This window comes from Cydia fagiglandana, chromosome 25 (genome assembly GCF_963556715.1).
Source record: "Cydia fagiglandana chromosome 25, ilCydFagi1.1, whole genome shotgun sequence".
NCBI classification, from domain to species: domain Eukaryota; kingdom Metazoa; phylum Arthropoda; class Insecta; order Lepidoptera; family Tortricidae; genus Cydia; species Cydia fagiglandana.
Window position 1 is genome coordinate 3,639,807 of NC_085956.1, and position 21,892 is coordinate 3,661,698.

At 37.6% G+C, this 21,892-nt stretch overlaps 3 protein-coding genes across 3 annotated transcripts in view; 2 read left to right on the plus strand and 1 right to left on the minus strand.

Moving 5' to 3' along the window:
* LOC134677135 (serine proteinase stubble) overlaps positions 1-3,565 on the plus strand; it is a 65,616-nt gene extending 62,051 nt beyond the window's left edge. Inside the window, exon 11 of the mRNA XM_063535593.1 lies at positions 3,089-3,565. Within this exon, the coding sequence (XP_063391663.1) occupies positions 3,089-3,252 (164 nt within the window). The 3' untranslated portion in view covers positions 3,253-3,565. The remainder of the gene's footprint in view (positions 1-3,088) is intronic.
* Positions 1-21,892, plus strand: part of LOC134676799 (uncharacterized) — a 344,277-nt gene that overhangs the window by 199,599 nt on the left and 122,786 nt on the right. The gene's annotated exons all lie outside the window — the stretch shown is intronic.
* Positions 7,296-9,990, minus strand: LOC134676800 (chorion class A proteins Ld9-like). The gene is made up of 3 exons (XM_063535182.1): positions 9,933-9,990; positions 8,883-9,185; positions 7,296-7,484 (listed from the first exon to the last, which is right to left on the minus strand). Exons 1-3 carry the CDS (start codon positions 9,978-9,980, stop codon positions 7,296-7,298), a joined length of 540 nt encoding a protein of 179 aa, XP_063391252.1. The 5' UTR covers positions 9,981-9,990.

The window sequence follows — 21,892 nt, forward strand, 5'->3', positions numbered from 1 at the left end:
CGCTGCAGACTTTTTACGGTCTAACTATACAGATATTCGAACTTTAAGATACGTCAAATAATAGATATGCAAACGATATAGATCGGATATGTCAGTGTAAAACAAGTGACAAAAGTGACGTTTTTGTTTGTAGAAACTTCACTGTTGACACTTATTTGACACTGACATATCCGATCCGTATCGTTTCCATATCTATTATTTGACGTAACTTAAAGTTCGAATATGGCTGATAATTTTATAACTAACACGGGCGTTAATCGCGTAAAACTTACGTTTATTTATGGGCTGAGGTTTCAAAAGTGGCGTTACGTTTGTGGTCACAGGCAGATTGCCTTTTTTTTTTTGACGGAGTGGGAATGCGTTTACGCACGGTGTGTGGGACTCGCCGCTCCTTTCCCCTCTCCTGACAAGAGAGGGGGAGAATTTGGCCATACCCACTAAACCCACTCCGGCGTTTCACCCTCTCTGCCGTTCGTGAGGGCGCACTGGGATCGACTAGGATGACATTCCACCACGGCGCCCTCCGGCAGCCCCGGCTTATCGCCAGGGCCCCCTCACATTGGGGGAGGATCAGAAACGCTTGATCCCCCCCCCTTTTCCGACGTTCAGTACCCGCTGCCTGCCTGCCTGCGTGGTCTGCCTGTGACCACAAACGTAACGTCACATTTGAAACGTCAGGCCATACATAAACGTAAGTTTTACGCCATTAAGTCCCGTGTTAGTTTTAAAATTATGAGTGAAAATAGTGTTAGTTTGAATCAATCTATGTATTGTAAGCAGATACTATCACGGCATGGAATGACATTACTAATAATGACATTCCTACATTTCGTAACGATATTACAGAACCTCCCCACATACTTGTCAATGTTCAACATAATTATTAACCACGGCAAAGATATATGTAACTCCGTATAAGATAAATAAAGTCTAAGAAAAAAAACGTGCCTCGGATGTCAAGAAAAAGTCATTCTCGAATAGATGGCGCCATATACCTTTGACCTATTCTCGGCTAGATGGCGTTGGCGATATCGTCTGATATTTAACAATTTTAACACATATCAGTGAAAGAACATGGGTCAGTGTGGAACAATAAAAATTTAAATCATTTATTCGTAAACATATTTTGATTAATTTATACATTTTCAATTTTATTTTAAGTTTTAATCGTGTGTTGATGGATGGCAGTAAATATACCGTGACTACAAAATTTACTTTGACTATAGCCCTCTAGACTTTCTATTCTTTTTGGCCACGGGCAGCTTAATAATTATTTTTCGGTATTAGATTATCTCTGTTTAGTGACTTTATAGGTCATACCGAACGACTTTTATTATGGGACCAATGCTGATTTTTATGGGACAGCTAAATATTTGTCACGATTTAGTCACTACGAAGAGTATTTTATTTATTTATTTTATTTAATACTATTATGTTTACACGGCATTACAGTAAAAATACCAATGCGCCGAGAAACGCTTACAAAATATTTCTTTACAAAAATATAACACAAAGTAGATACAAGGTACAACATACACAGGAAGAACATAATTAACAAATTACAGAGTACGAACGGTGAATAAAATTTCACCCCATATATTGAATAAGAAACTGTCAAGGAAACTGTCATTGCCTATCTGAGTCAAAACAAATTAAGAATAAATGTAAGCAAAACGACAGTAGTGCAATTTCAGACTTATAAAGCAAATCCATTAAAAATAGATGTCACTTATAGGGACGAGAAAATTACAGAGGTTGAAACTACGAAATTTCTAGGGTTTAATTTAGATAAACACTGTAATTGGAAAAGTCACATCGAATCCATCTGCTTAAAAATTAATAGGTTTTTATTCGCCTTAGATAGAACACGAAAAGTGGCTTCACTTGCCGCCCTTAGTGCATATCACGCTTACGTCTCATCTACATTGAGATATGGTATAACTCTTTGGGGCAACTCCGTAGATGTAGATAGAGCGTTTAAGGCACAAAAAAAGTGTATTCGAATATTGAGTCAAGTTGGATACCTAGAACCATGTAAGCCATTGTTTATTAAATTAAGAATATTACCATTACCATGTATATATATTAAGGAGTGTTGTCTATTAGTAAAACAGCACCCTCAATTCTTTAAAACCAGAGAGGAGGCCTATGGTTCAAATTCCAGATGGAAGCACAAGTTAACTCTGCCAAAATCCAACTTGGTATTATTTCAAAAAAATGTTTACTTTATGGCAATAAAAGTATATAATAAGTTACCTGATGACCTAAAAAACAAACCAACTACATTGTTCAAACATTATTTAGATTCTTACCTACTTAAGCATTGTTTTTATAGTGTAAAAGAATTTCTGGATCAAACTGATTAGCTTCACAGTTTAGCTGTTTGATTGTACCTAGTTATATTTTAATATATTGTGTAAACCAAAGATATAGATGTAAGAAATAGATATAAGAGAAAATATTTGTACACCGACTTCACGGTAGAATATGATGGAACTTGCATTCATTCTAATTTAAGATCACATCAATGTACCATATTCTGACAAATAAATACATTTCATTTCATTTCATTTCAAGAATTGGAATAATGAATGACCTTAAAATAGTGATCCAAAGGACTCGAGTCTTTTAGCTCTTTTTTTAGGGCTCGCCTCATTTCTTGACGCCTAAAAGACTAAAAGCCTATTTAGCTCTTTAGCCCCCGAGCCTAGTTCTATTTAAGAGCCTACACTCTTGGGGCTTAATAAGGTTATTATAACTCCCTCTTAAATAGTGCTAGGCTCGGGGGCTAAAAAGCTAACTAGGCTTTTTTTTAAGGGCTTAATAAGGTTATTAGCCTCAAGAGTCTAGGCTCTTAAATGGAATTAGGCTCGGGGGCTAAAGAGCTAAATAGGCTTTTAGCCTTTTAGGCGTCACGAGATGAGGCGAGCCCTAAAAAAAGAGCTCCAAAGGCTCGAGTCTTTTGGATCACTACCTTAAAATCGTCAACAAAATCTACGCCGCTTGTTAATGTTTGAATATTCTTATCCATCTCATTGCTTTATTATTTTTGCTAGGTAGATATGACAAAAACTTTTTTAATTTTCAGGAGACAGTGGCGGTCCTATGGTCGTGCAGCGCGCCCGCGACGGTCGCTTCGTGCTCGGCGGCGTCATCTCGTGGGGCATCGGCTGCGCCGAACCCAACCAGCCAGGCGTGTACACGCGCATCTCTGAGTTCCGGGATTGGATCAACCAGATACTACAATTCTAAGCCATATTGCTGGGAAATATTGCCGAACTTGAAAATTATAGTAGAGAGAAATCTTTAAGGCTCATTTAGATGGTGCGAGAACTCGCATGTTTCATTTCATTGCGGTATTTGATTGGTCGGCTGAATTGTATGTAACCAATATTCCTCGATATAACTAAAATTGCATACGAGTTCGCGCGCCGTCTAAATCAGCCCTTAGCAAGAAACTAAAACGAACTGGATAGAAAATTATACATCGAATGTACGGGTTATGGGGCATTGGCTGCGCTAAGCCCTACCAGCCCGGCGTGTATAAGCGCGTTTCTTAGTTCAGGCCCTGGTCTCCTATTTTATGCTGTACGCGGCGTCTGGCGTCAGCGTCAGCGTTCAATTCCGCTCCGATCGACGTCTGAACGCAACGCACAGCGTCAGCGGTCAATACGTCCGCCGCAGAGAAGGGCGTAGTCATTGCTCGCGAGCGGTCACATGCGGTAGTGTTTGGATCATGGATGGATGTTTTAAAACTTTTAATCGTGTTTTTATGATTTTTTATGATTCCTTTCACTTTTGTCATACAGTGCATTAAAACATTTAATCGATTCTATTAATAACTCGTCTTTTTCTTTATTAAATTTCGACATTTTGTTTTGACGCGAGAGACGACGTTCACGCTGCAATGCTTCGAAATGACTAGAGACGCGGCGCACAACTTTTGGATGCCGCGTGCGACGTCAAGACGCCATTGTCGGCGTGAGAAAGAGACCGCACCAGTACATCTGTATAGTGAGCAATCAGACGCAGCGTACGGCGTGATGAGACGCCGCGTATAGCGTAAAATAGGAGACCAGGGCCTTAGGGATTGGATTAACCAGATACTACAATACTAAGCTATATTGCTGAAAAATAGGTATATACTTAGTCAGGGAAATATTGCCAACCTTGGTAATTGTAATGTGGAGATTTTATTGCGAACTTAAATCACTAGCAATAATGGAATTTTTAAAAGGAACCGGATTAATACGTTACTATTTAAAAATACTTATGAACGTTGAAGTTCTATTGATACAGCGCTTTTCTGATCGTATATACGCGGATTTCGGAGTTCCAGAACAGGATGAAGCAGACAGGTACTGCAGTTTTCGGCAATATTACTAGGAGATATTGCCGATTTTGGAAATTTTAATGTTGAAAGTATAATTTGAGAGAGACTCTTACTTACATTAGAAACTACGAGTAATACGAATCGGAAAAAATGTACGGTTATTTTCTGTTGTTTTAAAAAGATATGTCCGAATAAGTCGTTTTAAGGTATCGTCAGCGTTGAGATCAATGAAATACTGTAGTAGTTGGTACCTACCCGGAAATATTACCGAAAAAAAATTTTTTTCTTGAAGTCATACAATTCCGGAAAATGTTACTGCCGGGATTTATTGACGGGAAATATCATCATGTATGTGATCATGTCATCATCATCACTAGAATTATGGAAACATTGTCTTTAGCTTCAAAACAATTTAATCATCATAAGTACTATTATTATCATTGTGTTTATAAATGTTTTTATCATAATGACAAAAAAAAGTAGACAATTACAATTGTTTTTAGCGCTATTGCCTTAAAAAGTGCATTATTAAGTCCAAAAATGCATTTATAAAATGTAAGAATATGATATCGAACAACGAATTTAATGTAGGTAGGTAGGTTAAATAATAAATTATTTTATTCTGTAGGGTAAAATACCCTCGAATATGAAAACTCGAGATTGTTTTCTTTTTGTTTTAAAAATACTTTGACATTTATTAGCTGTCGGTGTTATTTTTTAAATAACTGAGTGCCTAGCCAAGGTAACAATCGCTTGCGCTACTACAACGAAACGCTTTCCATAATTAGTGCGACAGTGTCAGATGCGTTTCGTTCGCTACGGAGCGCAAGACGATTGGTATGTTGGCTAAGCACCCTGGTAAGCTAATTTTGCACAGACTAGAATAGAGCAAAGTGAGGAAGTCTCATTATTAACGTCATACTTTCATAGAATTTTGACATTAACGATGACATTTCCTTGCAAATGCCATGCAAACTTAGCTTGGTCCGACACTACGCCATCTTCCATATATCTTAACCCTTTCACCGCCAGATGTGTCGTATCATGTCGAATGTAAGTTGTGATCAAAAACCACCATGAAGGGTTTAAGATAATGATATCGTCGTTTTGCTTAGTTAGGGGATAGAATTGGCTAGTTAAAAGTGTAAAGGGGCCCACTGATTAACAGTCCGCCGGACGGTATCGGCCTGTCAGTTGTTCGTCAAAAATTTGTTCTAACTGACAGACCGGTACCGTCTGGCAGACTGTTAATCAGTGGGCCCCTAAACGGTGCGTCTTCTTACGTAAGCGAACAACTCGCGGCGCGGCGCGGCGGGCCCATGGCGTTCGCGTTCGCATTGAGATCGCCCACGTAGGACAGTTCTATTATACATAGTTACTTCGGATCGCTGCGTTTCGCGTTCGCGTGTTGTTCGCCTACGTAGTACGCTGCGTTAAAACTAGTTCCTAAGCATTTGGACGTTTTAGAGTATACATGTATGTCTTTGTGAGAATGTCAATTCATACAAATTTTATTTTTAAGTATTAATTTATTTTAGTCTTTTAATTTTGTAAATACGAATTTCCCAATGATGCATTTATTTTAATTATATTAAGCCATACAATTATATTAAATTATTTTTGTAAGTAAACTATCGAAAGATAAGCTATGTTTTTTAAAAATAGTTTGAAATATTTTTAATAAAGCATTTTTTTATTTATTTCCGGTGTTTTGCCTTACCTAATATTATTAAGCGTGGTAAAAAAGAAAGTCTTTTAACCTTAGAAATATATTATTAACCCCTATTTTCTTTATTTCCAAATTCTAATCAGATTTTATTATTTAGTATACTATACTATATACCTACTAGTGCCTACGCCAGTTCTTGGGATTAGTTGCCAAGCGGACCCCAGGCTCCCATGCCGGGACAACGCGAGGAAGAAGAAGAGATACTACCTACCTATTTTTCCTTTTGATACATATTTCTTTTTTGTCTGTTTGGCCCTGTGGTTGACTGGTAGAGAATGCCATGTCTCCTTTTAACAACATGAATTCATTCATAAAGTGGGTATGTAAATAAATAAATAATAAATAAATAAATATCTGGGGACATCTTACACAGATCAACCTAGCCCCAAACTAAGCAAAGCTTGTACTATGGGTGCTACGTGACGATATACATACTTATATAGATAAATACATACTTATATACATAGATAACACCCATGACTCAGGAACAAATATTAGTGTTCATCACACAAATAAATGCTCTTACTGGGATTCGAACCCGGGACCATCGGCTTCGCAGGCAGGGTCACTACCCAGCACTAGGCCAGACCGGTCGTCAATGTACTTTAGGAGCTCTGGTAAATTTAGGTATATATTGTAACTGGGTCTCTATTGTTTCCCAAAAAGTTTTAAGTAAGTCATAAATGTCAAAATGTATAGTTTGCCCGCATTTTCGTTAGTCATAATTTGGTTGGTTAAATGCGTAATTTTTCAGTATTGCCGTAAAACAAACCTAACCTTACGAAAATCCTGAAAAGTTAACGGTTTTAGTTTTAGGACTAATGATAATATGACAAACAATACATTATGACTTAAAACTTTATGTGAAACAAAGGGACCCCGTTGAAACTACAAAAACTATAACATAATCTATGATTTATTTCAAACATAAAAAAAATACAAGATGTAGCAGTGACTTTTGCCAAAGACATATTATCCATAATGACATTTATTGCACATTATTGTTGCATTGGCAACCGCAAGGATCCACAACGGAGACCAAGCCACCAGCTGGCACATCCCCCTCGAGCACCACGTAGCCAATAACTGGCACGTTGCCAACTTGCCACACACAGGATCGTAAACAAACTAGGATGAAAAACCACAACTATAATATAACATATGGTTTATTTAAAACATAAAAAATACAAGATGTAACAGTGACTTTTGCCAAAGATATATCCATAATGACATTTATTGCACATTATTATTGCATTGGCAACCGCAAGGATCCACAACGGAGACCAAGCCACCAGCTGGCACGTCCCCCTCGAACACCACGTAGCCAATGACTGGAACGTTACCACACACGGCCGTCGGCCCCTGCACTGGCAGCTCGCCTACTATGGCGACGTCGCCGTAGCCACATTGCTGGCTGGTGCTCTGAAAAAAGAAACAGAATATTTACCCAGATCTCGTGGCCAGAGCGTGGCATTCTATCCAGAGGCCGTGAGTTTAAGTCTCACCAAAGACAGTAATTTTTCCACTTTTAAAATTCTAAGCCAAACCCCACCCCTTACACCCTTATGCCCTTTATAAGGCATAAGGGTGTCAGGAATTATGCAAAATTGAACTCTATCACTTTGAAATAAAGTTCAAAATCAGGTGGGTAATACATTCCCTCTGTCTTATAAAGGCTTAATAGCATCGTTCGCAGATGTTTCTGCTAGTTAAAATTAGAATATTTACCATTCGCTTAGTACTTCTGTATACATATTTGTACGCAGAGATTCTCAGTTAACAGTGATGCCAACTCGGATTTTGAAAAAATGCTAGACTAATGTCTAGATTATGCCAAAATTATGCCAAAGATTTTTGAAAGACCTATGCTAAAAAAATGCTAAAATATCACTCGAAATTAGACACTTAAAACACATACTTTTTTCAAATTTACCGCCTTTCTCTACTGACAAGATCTGCTTGACCAACTTGATATAGTCCGTTGACATCCATCCGTCCACAAAAGTCAAAATTCATATGAAAATATGAACCAAATAAGGCAATGGCGCATATTCTTGCTGCCAAGTTGGTGCAAATTTGGTTTAGACTAAATTATGCTAAAAAATATGCCAGATGCTAAATGGAAAATTTTGGTGCCAAAGCTAGTGAAAATATGCCAGATCTGGCATCATTTATGCCAAGTTGGCAACACTGTCAGTTAATAACTTTGCTGACCGTACATCAAAGTCCAAAATACCGACATGGACAAAAATATATACACGATTTAGAGTGTGCAAGCTGATGAGTGATGGTGTTTTTATTAGTTGACGTACTGTTTTTATTTCTTTTTCAAGACTATTTCTTTGTAAAACAGTAATGATTTAAACTGAAATATATGTCGTTTACTATAGAAAATGTGAATTCTGGTGGTGGTGACCGAGGCAGGAATCGAACCGTCGTCTTCAGCTTACGCGGCTAACGTCCTATCCACTAGACCACCCGTCTACTGAACTAAATAATGAACTGTACGGATATGATGGTCGTTCTTGTCTACGTGACAGCGTGATAAAACGGTGTCCGTCACTTTATATCGCACGGTGTTAAAAAGGGACAGTTATTTTATCATGTGGATAAAGATGGATAAAGCTATCCATAATACGCCGGCTGGATAATGAATTAAGTTGCGATTAAGTACAATCCTCGGCCAACTTATTAGCACTTTTATTGGAGATTTTTCATGGGACTTATAATTGTTGTTCAAAATATTTGTAGTTAAATAAATATAGTAAAATATATGCATGTCTATCATCTCATAATTCTGTTTTTACTTTCTATACGTACCTGAACAACATTATTGCAATTGTTAACCGGCAAATTGCCAAGTACCAAATTCTGAGAACTGAGGCCTCCAAGGTTGATCCCATTGCCAGCGTTGCCAAGCGAGAGGCCCCCAGCGTTTCCAAGCGAGAGGCCGCCAGTGTTTCCAAGCGAGAGGCCCCCAGAGTTGCAAGACGAGAGGCCGGGGTTACTAATCGAGAGGCTGGGGTTGCCGATCGCGAGGCCTAAGTTGCCAAGGTTGAGGGCTTGGGGTTGCTGCTGGCACCCGCAGTTATTTAGCGAGAGCACAGTCTGGCAAATGGCATTCTGGAATAAAACAAAACGTTTTAAAATAGGCTGATTAGGTCAATCTTTTTTGGTGAATATCTCTCTGCTTTGCCTTAAGGCTGAGTGGTAGAGAGGTTGACTGGTTGCCTCGTGGCATTAAGTCCGCTACTCATTTTAATTAGGATTGGTACGAGTATTCCTCTAATGGATTATAAAATCTACGTTTCTACATTGTTAAGTATAAAATGTTAAATAATATGAGACAATCTTTTGCCAAATAACGATGATGATTTTATAATATATCTCCATACCAAACTTCATCTAAATCGATTCAGCGCTTTAAGCGTGAAAATGTAACAAACAAGTTACTTCCGCATTTATTCTATTAGTAAAGATTTAGTGTCTCTCTTCTTCCTCGCGTTATCCTGGCATTTTTGCCACGGCTCATGGGAGGCTGGGGTACGCTTGACGACGAATCCTAAGAATTGACGTAGCCATGTTTGCCTTGCAAGCGACTGCCTGACTTTCGAATCCAGAGGGGAAACTATGCCTTATTGGGATTAGTCCGGTTTCCTCACGATGTTTTCCTTCACCGAAAAGCAACTGGTAAATATCAAATGATATTTCGTACATAAGTTCGGAAAAACTCATTGGTACGAGCCGGGGTTTGAACTCGCGATCCGGATTGAAAGTCGCATGCTCTTACCGATAGGCCACCATTGTTTTACAGTTATTTACACATTTATTCTATTAGTAAGGATTTAGTGTAAATAAATATATAATTACCTGTAATAAACAAGCAGTAACACAGACTAATAAAGTATTAAATGACATTTTGAGATGTGTCAGCAAAAAATAATGATTACGCGAAAACCTTCGTACCCGTTTTATACGTTTATATGTCACTTTGCATAATATATTATTGCATTTTTTCGTCATTTTACATAACAATATTGATAAAATTTATAGATAATTTAATTATGTGGGGTAATGATTCGATAACTTATTTGTTAATGCAGATAATTAGATACCTAAATAAAGATATTGTTTAAATTATCAGGTTTTTAAAGGGTCGGCAACGCGCATGTACCTACAAACCCTTAAGTTGCATGCGTCCATAGGCTGCAGTGACATCGGCGACTGCTTACAACAAGCATGTTCTCCACCGTGGTATAAGAGAGTGGCAAAGAGCATGTCGGGCCATCCTCAGTGTAGGGTTCCGTAGTTACCCTTCTGTGGGAGGCATTTTTGAATTTCGATCGCTCGATTTCGACACTCGATAATTTTTAAGAAAAAAAAACCGACTTCCATGGGGGCCGATGAAAGATTATTGTAGATGGTACACTATGTAGAAAAGGAGGTAAAACCACCCACTTTTTTACTAGCATTTCGCTTGTGTATAATGGCTCCTCTACAGGATGGGCCAACGCCGGCCACTCCAAGGGACGCAGCCATGCACTATCACTTGCTCCCTCTAACGCATTAATGCGTCCCTTGGAGTGGCCGGCGTTGGCCCATCGTGAAGAGGAGCCATGAGGGTCGTAGTTCTAGCCTAACCTAACCCACTCCTCAGATAGCAGTTCGGTTCTGTGCGGATCGCAGTTCGAACCTAATCAAACCCACTTTTCAAGTAGCATTTCGTTTCTGTAAGGCTCTCAGTTCTAACCTAACCTAATCCTTGTTCGGTTCTGTGAGGATCGCAGTTCAAACCTAACCTAACCCACTTAATGGCGCATGTCGTGCGGTGTACGGGGGTTTAAGCGGGAGGGGCTAGTAAGATTGGCATCATCGTACTTTATACCTACATTAATTTTATGGTAGGTAATCATAGTTGTTTATTTAGTTAAGGTATCATAGTGGTTTTCTGGGTCAAGGTCCGGGTCCGAGTCCGGGTCCGAGTCCGGGTCAGAGTCCGGGTCCGTGTCCGGGTCCGAGACCGGGTCCGAGTCCGGATCCGAGTCCGGTTCCGAGTCCGGGTCCAAATCCGGATCCGAGTCCAGGTCCGGGTCCGAACCGGATCCGGGTATGAGTCCGAGTCCGGGTCCCAGTCCAAGTCAAAATCGAAATTCGTAATCACCAAACGTGTACCATGCGTCATTGAAGAGTTCTGTTCTGGTCATCATCAGCAGTTCCACTTCATCAAATGCGACAGTTTTTAATGTAAATGCTTGATTTTATGATGAAAATGCAAAAAAATCTATACGTATGCCTTTAATATTTGAGGACTCGATTCCTTATGGATCCCATCATCAGAACTCGAGCTTGACTAAAATGTGGCTTAAAAACTTAACTTGCTTAAAAAACATAACGACGGGGACAAATCGCCAACCGTGAACTATGCGTCGTTGAAGAGTTCTGTTCTGATCATCATCAGCAGTTCCACTTCATCAAATGCAACAGTTTTTAATGAAAATGCTTGATTTTCTGATGTAAATACAAAAATCTCTATACGCATGCCTTTAAGATTTGAGGAGTTCCCTTGATTCCTCATGGATCCCATCATCAGAACTCGAGCTTGACAAAAATGTGGCTTAAAAATTTAACTTGCTTAACAAACATAACGAAGAGGACTAATCGCCAACCGTGAACTATGCGTCGTTGAAGAGTTCCGTTCTGATCATCATCAGCTGTTCCACTTCATCAAATGTCACTTTTTTGGATGTATATGCTTGATTCGTTGATAAAAAACCAAAAATCACTATGTGTATGCCTTTAAGATTTGAGGAGTTCCCTCGATTCCTCATGGATCCCATCATCAGAACTGGATTTTGACAAAAACGGGACCAATCTGTATGCATATACATTCAATCAAAAAAAGAATTTTCAAAATCGGTCCAGTAATGACGGAGTTATGGAGTAACAAACATAAAAAAAAAAAAAAAAAAACATACAACCGAATTGATAACCTCCTTCTTTGAGATTTGGAAGTCGGTTAAAAATCTGTGGAAAACGGCGAAATGCTAATTTTTGAACTACGAGCCATAGAAATTTGGAATCTAGTGGTTGACCACTCGTTTTCAATTTAAGTAGAATTTAAATGCCTAGTAGTGGAGATATTATTGAACGAAATAGGTAGGTATATCACGTAGGTATTCACATTATTTCAAAAATCGTGACATGGCTTTACTTTGTTATATAGCATTGACGTATATTACTGCACGCATATTAGTTAACAACTATTAAAATAACTATTAACTCAATGTCAATAGGTACAGTCACCTGCAATAATATGTTACACAACGGAGGTCGCAAAAATATCTGACCAGGCCCCAATTTCACATCGGTGACAGGTGCGACGAATTGTAAAATCACTATTGCTGACGTCACAGGCATCCATGGGCTACGATTACCACTTACCATCGGGCGGGCCGTATTCCTGTTTGCCACCATCATTGTATTATTTAAAAAAAAACTTTATTATATCGAAAAAAAAACAGATATTTCTCCTGCGAAGTTTCTGACAATTGTCAAAGATTTAGAAGAAGTGTAGGTAATTCTTGACAGGTAATGAGTTATATGTCGGAATTTCGTGACAATTGTCGACGACGACGTGACGACGACCGGTCTGGCCTAGTGGGTAGTGACCCTGCCTGCGAAGCCGATGGTCCTGGGTTCGAATCCCAGTAAGAGCATTTATTTGTATGATGATACAGATATTTGTTCCTGAGTCATGGGTGTTTTCTATGTATTCAAGTATTTGTATATTATATATATTGTTGTCTGAGTACCCACAACACAAGCCTTCTTGAGCTTACTGTGGGACTTAGTCAATCTGTGTAAGAATGTCCTATAATATTTATTATTTATTTATTTATTTATTTAATTGTATAGTGTTTCTTGTGACAATTGTCATAAACTTAGCAAGGTTAGCTGGTTTAGGTAGGCTTAGGTTTTGTGGAAATATCAGGATATCCATCATTCATTCAATCATTTAATAGTTATTTGTTTTACAAGGGGGCAAAGTTGTTGTTTAACCGCTCGTGCTAATATTTATACTCGAGCAAGCGAAAGATTCCAAAATTGAATTCTTGAGTTTTGCGAGGGTTAAACAAAATTTGCCCCATTGCCCGAGGGTAAATAATCAAACAAAATCAAATCCAAATGAATGTTATTAAATATTTATCATCGAAAGTCATAATTTAAAAGTCAATTCTAAAAGCAAACATAAGAAAACAACTCAAAATTTGCATTTGATTACTTTGCTTCACGTGTGAATAAAATGCAAGTTTTTGAAGTGCAAAGGTAACCCTTTCCGAGCTGGTGTGGGGAAAAGAAAATTATACACTGCTGCCGTGTCACGCGCATCTCATGTAACTTTAAAGTTGAGTTTCTAGATAATTACGTTTAAAGTTTTAAAGATTCAAATGCTGTTATCGTTGACGGTTCATCGTAATTTATTTATTTTTTCTAATATACATGTAGGAAATATGGTCACAGATTGGGCCCTTTAATTTTTTTTCGCATAATTGAATAGTTTTCATTTTATTCGAATTAAATGATTTCGCATGATCAACTCTTCCATACTATAGTGGTCACATGAAGTCATGTAAGTAAGTCAAGTTACATGACATACGCGTGATCAAACGTGACACGTATTACTATACAAATATTGTTGTCGTATAAATCAAGCGCTCGGCCAGTCATGCCTAACTCCGGTAACTTAAGAAACGATGTTGATATTTTGGTTGTGTCAGTCATACAACTCAAGTTAACTGAGTTGTGCTTGACGCCATCGGCAAAAAAATGAAGTTAATGAGTTAGTCATATGCTTTTCTCAGTAAATAATGAAGATTTTCAAAATTTTCTTTTAGAAGATATATATTTAATGGTTTTTAAGACGATTTAGACTGGTTATCCGTAACTCATGTAACTCGAGTTAACGGAGTTTGGCGTGACACGGCAGCACTTTATTATGTTCTGATAAGATATATTATGTTAAAAATCGTGACATATAAAAATCGTGAAATGAATAAACGTGTAGGTAGTAAATAATCTATTTGGATATATAAGCTATGAGACTTCATCGAGCAGACACATTGTATTGTGGTTACAATTAACTACCAGTTGACAGCGAAAAAAAGAATAATAATGCAACTTAAAAGTATCTTTGCCTTTGTTCTTCTGTTTCAAGTAAGTTTTCCAAACATTATTAATAAATAAATGCGGAGAAGACCGTTCACCAGTAAGACCGTCTACAAGCTCTTCCGTCGTTAGCGTTTGCAAGTCGGTAGATCTGAAGTAGCGAAACTCTCGAGACTTCTAGCCCTATGACGGTCTTCCCCACTAAAAAATTCTCACCTATGTCTTCCCTACATTGATCTTAATTACTACTATTTCTTATGTAAGTATTCTACCTCAAGTATCCGCGTGATATTTTTCTTCACCGTAGAGCATCTAGTTCTAGTTCGCTTGGGATGTAATTAAAGTTCAGGATTTGACTTGGCTAGTTTTTATGTACACGCTGTATTATAGTTGGTCAAGCAGATCTTGTCAGTAGAAAAAGGCGGGAAATTTGAAAAATGTATGCGCGAAGGGATATCGTCTCATAGCAAAGTTGAATTTCGCGCATTTTTCTACTGACAAGATTAGCTTCACCATCTATATTTGCTGTGTTAGTTTTCTAAAATTTAGTTAGTTTAATTTTTAAATCCGTCCCAAGCGTACTAGGTCTTGGCACCCATGAAGGCAGGTGGCATTAATTTGTGTGGCACAGATATTTTTTACCGAGTCATTGGTGTTTTCTATATATTTTTATTTTATATAAAATAATATAAGCTTTAAAAATGTTCTTCCTACGTTCCGGGCATCCCAAATACCGCTGGGGCGACGAAGTCCTAACGGCCCGGCCACGACTTTGCGCGACCGGCGGCGGCGGTGGTGGCAACCATAGGTTGGAGCGAGACACTAGCGATCGGACCTTTCGTTCCCACTATGTCGTGGCCGAGCCGTAAAAGGCCAGAGGGCCTGCCGGCCTAGCCAAGGTTACAATCGCTATCGCTTCGACAGCGAAAAGCATTATGTTTCTCTATCACTCTTCCATATTGGTGCGACAGTGACAGTTGCGTTTCGATCGCTATCGAACCGCAACTGTCACTGTCACGTTCAACCACGTTCGACGTGCACTGAGAGAAAAATCATCACCAAGAATTAAAAAAACAGTTCTGTACTGGGGGAAATAATGAAGTTTTAGTAATAATTATGGACGTTTCACTATTTCTGTAAAGTTTATTTATTTCTACAAACAGCTCAGTAATCCCAAATATAATTTCAACAAACAGATAATAGAAATTGCAAGAACTAATAGAAATTGCAAAAGTCAATTTGTTCCTATTAGTTAACTCTCCTTGTCCCCGGATTAAGTTTATTTTTGTAATTCTAAGTGTATTTTTGTTGTACTTTTCTCTCAGTGTGTTACTTCTCTGTCGCACTTTTAAATTCGTACGTAAGTGTGGCAGAGACAACAGGCCCTCTGTCAGCCCATTAGCCACTACTAAACCGGAGTGAAGCGGCGCAGAAGGGTCTGTCATAATGTATTGTCATATGTATTTTCGTTAGTCATAATTTATTTGGTTCAGAAACGCGTCACTTTTCAGGACTGCCACAAAACCTAACCTAACCTAACCTATCTATAGGATAGCCATACGAAAATCCTGAAAAGTTTACGGTTTCAGTTTTATGACTAACGATAATAAGACTAACAATACATTACGACTTGAAACTTTATGGGAAACAAAGGGACCTCGGCGCGAATAGGGCAGAGTGGCGTTCCCTTGTGTCTCTAGTGTCGTGTGGCAGGCCCAGATTTAGAAACCTAGGTCCTCTAGATACTTACGGCTCGATTCTGAAAATGTATTAGATCTCTACTAGACCTCAACAAGTTACGATATGGATAATTTAAAGATATTTGTAAGATAGATATGTCCAATCCAAGTTGCCGAGATGAAAATGCTGAGGTGGATGTGCGGCGTTACCAGGCTCGATAGAATCCGTAACGAGTACGTACGAGGAAGCCTTGGCGTGCGCGACATTGCCGATAAAATGCAGGAGAGCAGGCTGCGATGGTGTGGTCACGTAAAAAGAAGGCCTTCTGACTACGTAGGAAATTTGGCGCTACAACTTTCCATCCCAGGTCGAAGATCTAGGGGCAGACCCAGAACAAGATGGAAGGATGTAGTGCTAAAGGACATGAGTGAGTGCAAGTTATCCGAGGACGATGTCGTGGATAGGGCGAAGTGGAGAAGGTTAAGCAGGAAAGCTGATGTGAGGTTGGGCGTTAAAGGAAAACAACTAGCTTTGAGTATAGACGTATAATGACTTAAATAACACGTACATGCACTTATATACCCTGGCTATGCTTGTGTGTGGGTGAGGCATAGCACACACACTACACCTCCCCCCCTTGAAGAAAAAAAAAGATTAATCTTCTTTAAATTTAATCTTTTTTTTATTATTAAATATAAAGTAGTTTGTTAAAACAGTTTTAGCAACGAAAGTAAAAATGCATAAATGAACCTTGAAGAAATGTTTCACGAAAACAAACCAAAGAAAATAAGTGTGGATTAATAAAAGTTTCACAAAAATCAAAACAGAAAACAACTTAATACTGGAGTCAGTTATGTAACGCTGCCATACATGACCCAAAAAATTTTTATTAAGCTATGAGCTTCATCACATCTGATATTTGAGTAATTCTAAGCATTTCTAGCGTGAAGTGGGGGGGAGGGTGGGGTACAAAGACGGCCGCCATCCGTCATCTTTAAAAAAAATCTACTCTGATCCTGGTGGGTACTAGGGCAAGTTTGGTATCATTTTCGTATAAACCAAAGACGTAGAATTCATTGCTGATATTTGTTTTTTCAATTTCATAGTAATTTTACAAGAAAAACGTAAAAAGGTGAAAAATTTGGTTGGAGATTTTTGCTACGCGGAGCCGAAACTACAAAAGATAGAAAGTTGAAATTTGCACACTAGATTACATTTATAAAGTGTACAAGAGATAAGAAGCGATTTTGAGAAATTCAACCCCTAAGGGGGTTAAAAAGGGGATGAAAGTTTGTATGGGGTTCAAGTTTTATTTTAAGCTAGGAATTTGAAACTTCGTAAAACGATATATTATTAAAATACAAGAAAACTAATTTCAGCGTTTTTGAAAATTCATCCCCTAAGGTGGTGAAAAAGGAGTTGAAAGTTTGTATGGATATCAAAAAAATTTTCGAACGCGGGACTTGAATCTTTGTATTTGGGGATATTATTAAAAGACAGGAAAAGTAATTTCAGCGTTTTGTAAAATTCATCCCCTAACAGGGTTAAAAAGGGGTTGAAAGTTTGAATCCATTACAAATCCGAGTAGACACACATTTCTTATTGGCTCCCAGGCTTGAAATGCTTAGAATTACTCAAGGAACATATGTGATGAAGCTCATAGCTTAATAAAAAATTTTTGGGTCAACTTTATAACTGCTTCCGCTATAAGTAAAAACACAATTGATAATAAAAAAAAACACTAATTTCACAAAATATCTTGCTTTCTAAAAATCCAAACAAAATTTAAAAAGTAATTTGATAAAATTTAACTGTAACAAAATATTTTTTTTAATTTATTTTGGGTGAAAAAAAAATGATTATACACACAGCTTATACACAGTACCTACTGAAGAACTGGTTAAATATCTTTAACAGGAATTAATCATAAACTTACATATTCATATGAATGCGATTTGATAACCCAAATTAGACTAAATAAACCCTTAATTAACATTTCAACTAATTAGTAAAAAAAACTTACAATAACATACAGGATATTAAAATCTATATAATATATTATAATATGTTGTACATATTCATTCAGAGACTCAGTTTTCATAGTTTATTTAGTATACGTAGGTATGTATTGTCCATAATTCATGTCATGATCACAATTATATTTTTTATTTTACTTGCAAGTCTTAACCTTTTTATTTAATCATTTACTCAGTTTTCACATTTTTATGTTACAATATGACGTCATTCAATTAAATATATTTTCTTTGTGTTCTCATTTTATTTATTCATGTATAGTGACATATTTTATGCTTCACTGAAATCAAAGATCAAGGGTACGCAACGCTTTTACATACGTGGTCGGCCGACCTTACTATACATATAATATATTTATTTATTAGCTCAGGATACAAGGATATTTATTTTTAAGCGCGCACACATACTATTTATTTATTCATACAGGCAGTTCTTTTAACACATCCATACACAATATCATTCCGTGTGCCCAAGGAGTCTCCACGATTGATACTCGACCGAATCATGGTCAGACCTCCAAGGATTCCGTGCCTGCCTTGTATCCTGGCGTACCCTTGCTAACCTAATCGCTCAAGGCCGCCTCTCGGGCCACCGAAGATGCGATAGGTACATATATTTTTTTTTCAATTACTTTCTTTCATTATCCCACTCAAAATAAACCATCACTCAAAATACAATCACATAATAACTCAAACACCATGAAAACTTTAACATATAAGAATTTCAGCAACTCTTAGTTGATCAGGCTAATCGTCTTTTGAAAAACTTACGTGTTAAGTTTTCCCATACATCAATATTTTATCACTTTTCCAATAACATACAAATTCCATTTTACTAATAATACAATCGACAACCATGCTAACCATATTATTATTTCATTTATTTCACATTCCTTACCTTTCTTAAACTTACCACAACATCCATTTACTAACATTTATACGAAACTTGCGCCCTTTAAAAACCAATGTTTAAATCTTTTCTTAAACAAGCCCATACCTACAATAACACTGATCTTCTTTGCAATACCACTATTTACTTTAAAAGTCATGATATCCATAATTATAATACTTCGTCATTATTTTCTTTGTTAAATATGTCAATCCATGAATTAAAAAAAGTCTTGTCCGATACAATTGTAACTCGCTATCATAAAAAACACAATTCAAATTCTAATTAAAAATAAAGTAAGTACTTATGGTTAAAAGTCGGTACTGACATACTTTTATATTCTAAGATATGAGATTTAAAATATTTTAATTATTACTTACTCTTATTTCAATTTAATATCATTACAATAATGTTTAAGTAATTTAAATCAGTGCACGAGCTATGAAATTAGAGATGAAATAACCGACGCCGCATACCGACACCCTTTAAGGAGTGCACGCGCCGTCGTTATGTTATGTGCCATATTTGTAAGTTGTAAGGAATAAAATCATGTCATGTTACTAAGTATAAGATGTATGACATTTAATAAACCGAAACTATCAAATGTATGTATTTTAGACCCCATATATTGTGGTTTTGTCATCAAGCGGCAGAGTTCTACTTACCAAAAATAGGATTTTATTCAGCCACATTAAAAACTAACATACGGACCTTTAATATAAAGTCCAACAAAAAGTTAAAATAAAAGTACCTATTATTAAAAAAAAAATTAAACTACGAAGCTAACATAAAAAAATTAGCAATCAAAATAATTAAATGTCCCTTATCCCGGCACGGCACTAAACTACACTTATCACTTTGTCGTTTTTCCACACACCAAACTACTCGCTCCTTATAGTCCTTGGACCTCCAGACGCCACACTCGACCAAGGACACCAACAACGCCCTGCTGCAAACCATCATTACTAGCTTTGCCCCCGTCAGCATTTTACTTTTTATTGGAATCTTTCCGTTGAAATATCAAAACTGTCCACTTTTACCGTTTTTATGATACTATTCCGCAATAAAGTCATCCACCAACGCTTTACAGTGTAAAGTTTACAAGAACCTTCCGCGTGTAAAGTTCGTTTTAAATAATATGTATCTAGTCCTGGCAATTACTGTCCAATTATGCACGATTTTAATATCACTTATCCCATTTTCACTTTGCTCAGAAATGTCCGACGCAATTTTGTATAACATAGTCCTTCAACTTAAAATTTTGATTTTTCTCCACGTCCTTGACTGGCAAGCGCAGCGCGCTGCTGGAGTGCAGCGCAAGGCCGCACTGGCAGGATCGCCATGTGAGGTTGGGCGTTAAAGGAAAACAACTAGCTTTGAGTATAGACGTATAATGACTTAAATAACACGTACATGCACTTATATACCCTGGCTATGCTTGTGTGTGGGTGAGGCATAGCACACACACTACACTGACCCCACCACCATGTGGGATGGATAGCTAGGAAGAGAGAGAGAGAGTAAGATAGATATGTCAAATTTGAGGTTTCCGTGATTCTGGAGGTCCTCTTGAACGATTTCGACAAGTTATGACTTAGATATCCAAGTCACATCTAGTCGATATCTAATGTAAATCTAGTTGATCTCTATATCGTTTCTAGATCTTGTGATTATCTCGTTTCCCGAATACGCGTGTTAGTATGCCACTTAGAAGGGGGGGGGGGGGAGGGGTCCCCTGCTCCATCTGAAAACCATTGCTATGTTGTCTGGGCCCAGAAATCCTCTAGTCGGAGTTTAGAGCAATTATTTCATGAAACCGATGCTGCCAAAAATACGCGGGTGCGGGGGACGAGGTGAGCGAGTCCCGTGCCGTGATTGGTCCATTCAAAGACGCGGACGTCACACAAAGACGCTTTTTCGACTCGAAAATGGAGTAATGGTAACATTCCATTTCTGACCGCAGCTGCACGACTGGTACTGAACGCGTCGCTGTTATTGTCAATTTCCATAGTAAAATGAACAGTGTTGCAGCTGTCGTTGGAAATGGACTGTCACCTTAAGACTACCGTATGCGTGGCTGATGGGGTAGAGCTACTATACTCAGTCTGGAGGATGTCTTGTCTGTGTGGGCCCCTAGGCCCGGGTCTAGTGAGCCCAGGCGGATATCGGCGTGAAGTTAGCAGCCTAAAGTTATCTGCCTATGATAACCCGACCAAATAAAGAAGTCTCGTTTTATAAATTAAACAAAACAGTAAAATATACGGTTTCAAGGTCAGGGACAAACTTAAAAAGCAAATAATGATTTTTCTGATGTCCTGGCTAAATGTGTGAAATAAAATAGGAAAAATATAACAACAATTACATAGGCAGCTAACTTCACAAAATGCAGCCTTACAAATACGATCAATTTTCTACATGAAGGTGTCTAGATTACACTTTGTGTTTGGTACCATTAGAACCGCCTTGTAACCAGTTGTAAACGAGGTAAGTTTCGTAAATTTTGAAAGAAAATGACTAGCCCAAACTGACTGAAAAAACATATCTGCCTAAGTAAAGATGACAATTTTCTGGAATTTCCACATGAAGCTGTCTAGATTACACTTTGTGGTTAGTACCATTAGAACCGCCTTGTTACCAGTTATAAACGAAGTAAGTTTCATAAACTTTCAAAGAAAACTACTAGCCCAAACTGACTGAAAATACATATCTGCCTAAGTAAAAATGACAATTTTCTGGAATTTCCACATGAAGGTGTCTAGATTACACTTTGTGTTTAGTAAAATTAGAACCGCCTTCTTACCAGTTATAAACGAAGTAAGTTTCATAAACTTTCAAAGAAAACTACTAGCCCAAACTGACTGAAAATACATATCTGCCTAAGTAAACATGACAATTTTCTGGAATTTCCACATGAAGCTGTCTAGATTACACTTTGTATTTAGAACAATTAGAACTGCCTTGTTACCAATTATAAACGAGGTAAGTTTCATAAACTTTCAAAGAAAACTACTAGCCCAAACTGACTGAAAATACATATCTGCCTAAGTAAAAATGTCAATTTT

What these genes read in the sequence shown, in the direction of transcription:
- LOC134676800 (XM_063535182.1), bottom strand. Translation starts at nt 9,980, where the DNA reads ATGTCATTTAATACTTTATTAGTCTGTGTTACTGCTTGTTTATTACAG. An exon ending in TTACTGCTTGTTTATTACAG is followed by an intron (nt 9,186 to 9,932) that starts GTAATTATATAT and finishes GTTTTATTCCAG; the next exon opens with AATGCCATTTGCCAGACTGT. An exon ending in ATTGCAATAATGTTGTTCAG is followed by an intron (nt 7,485 to 8,882) that starts GTACGTATAGAA and finishes TTCTTTTTTCAG; the next exon opens with AGCACCAGCCAGCAATGTGG.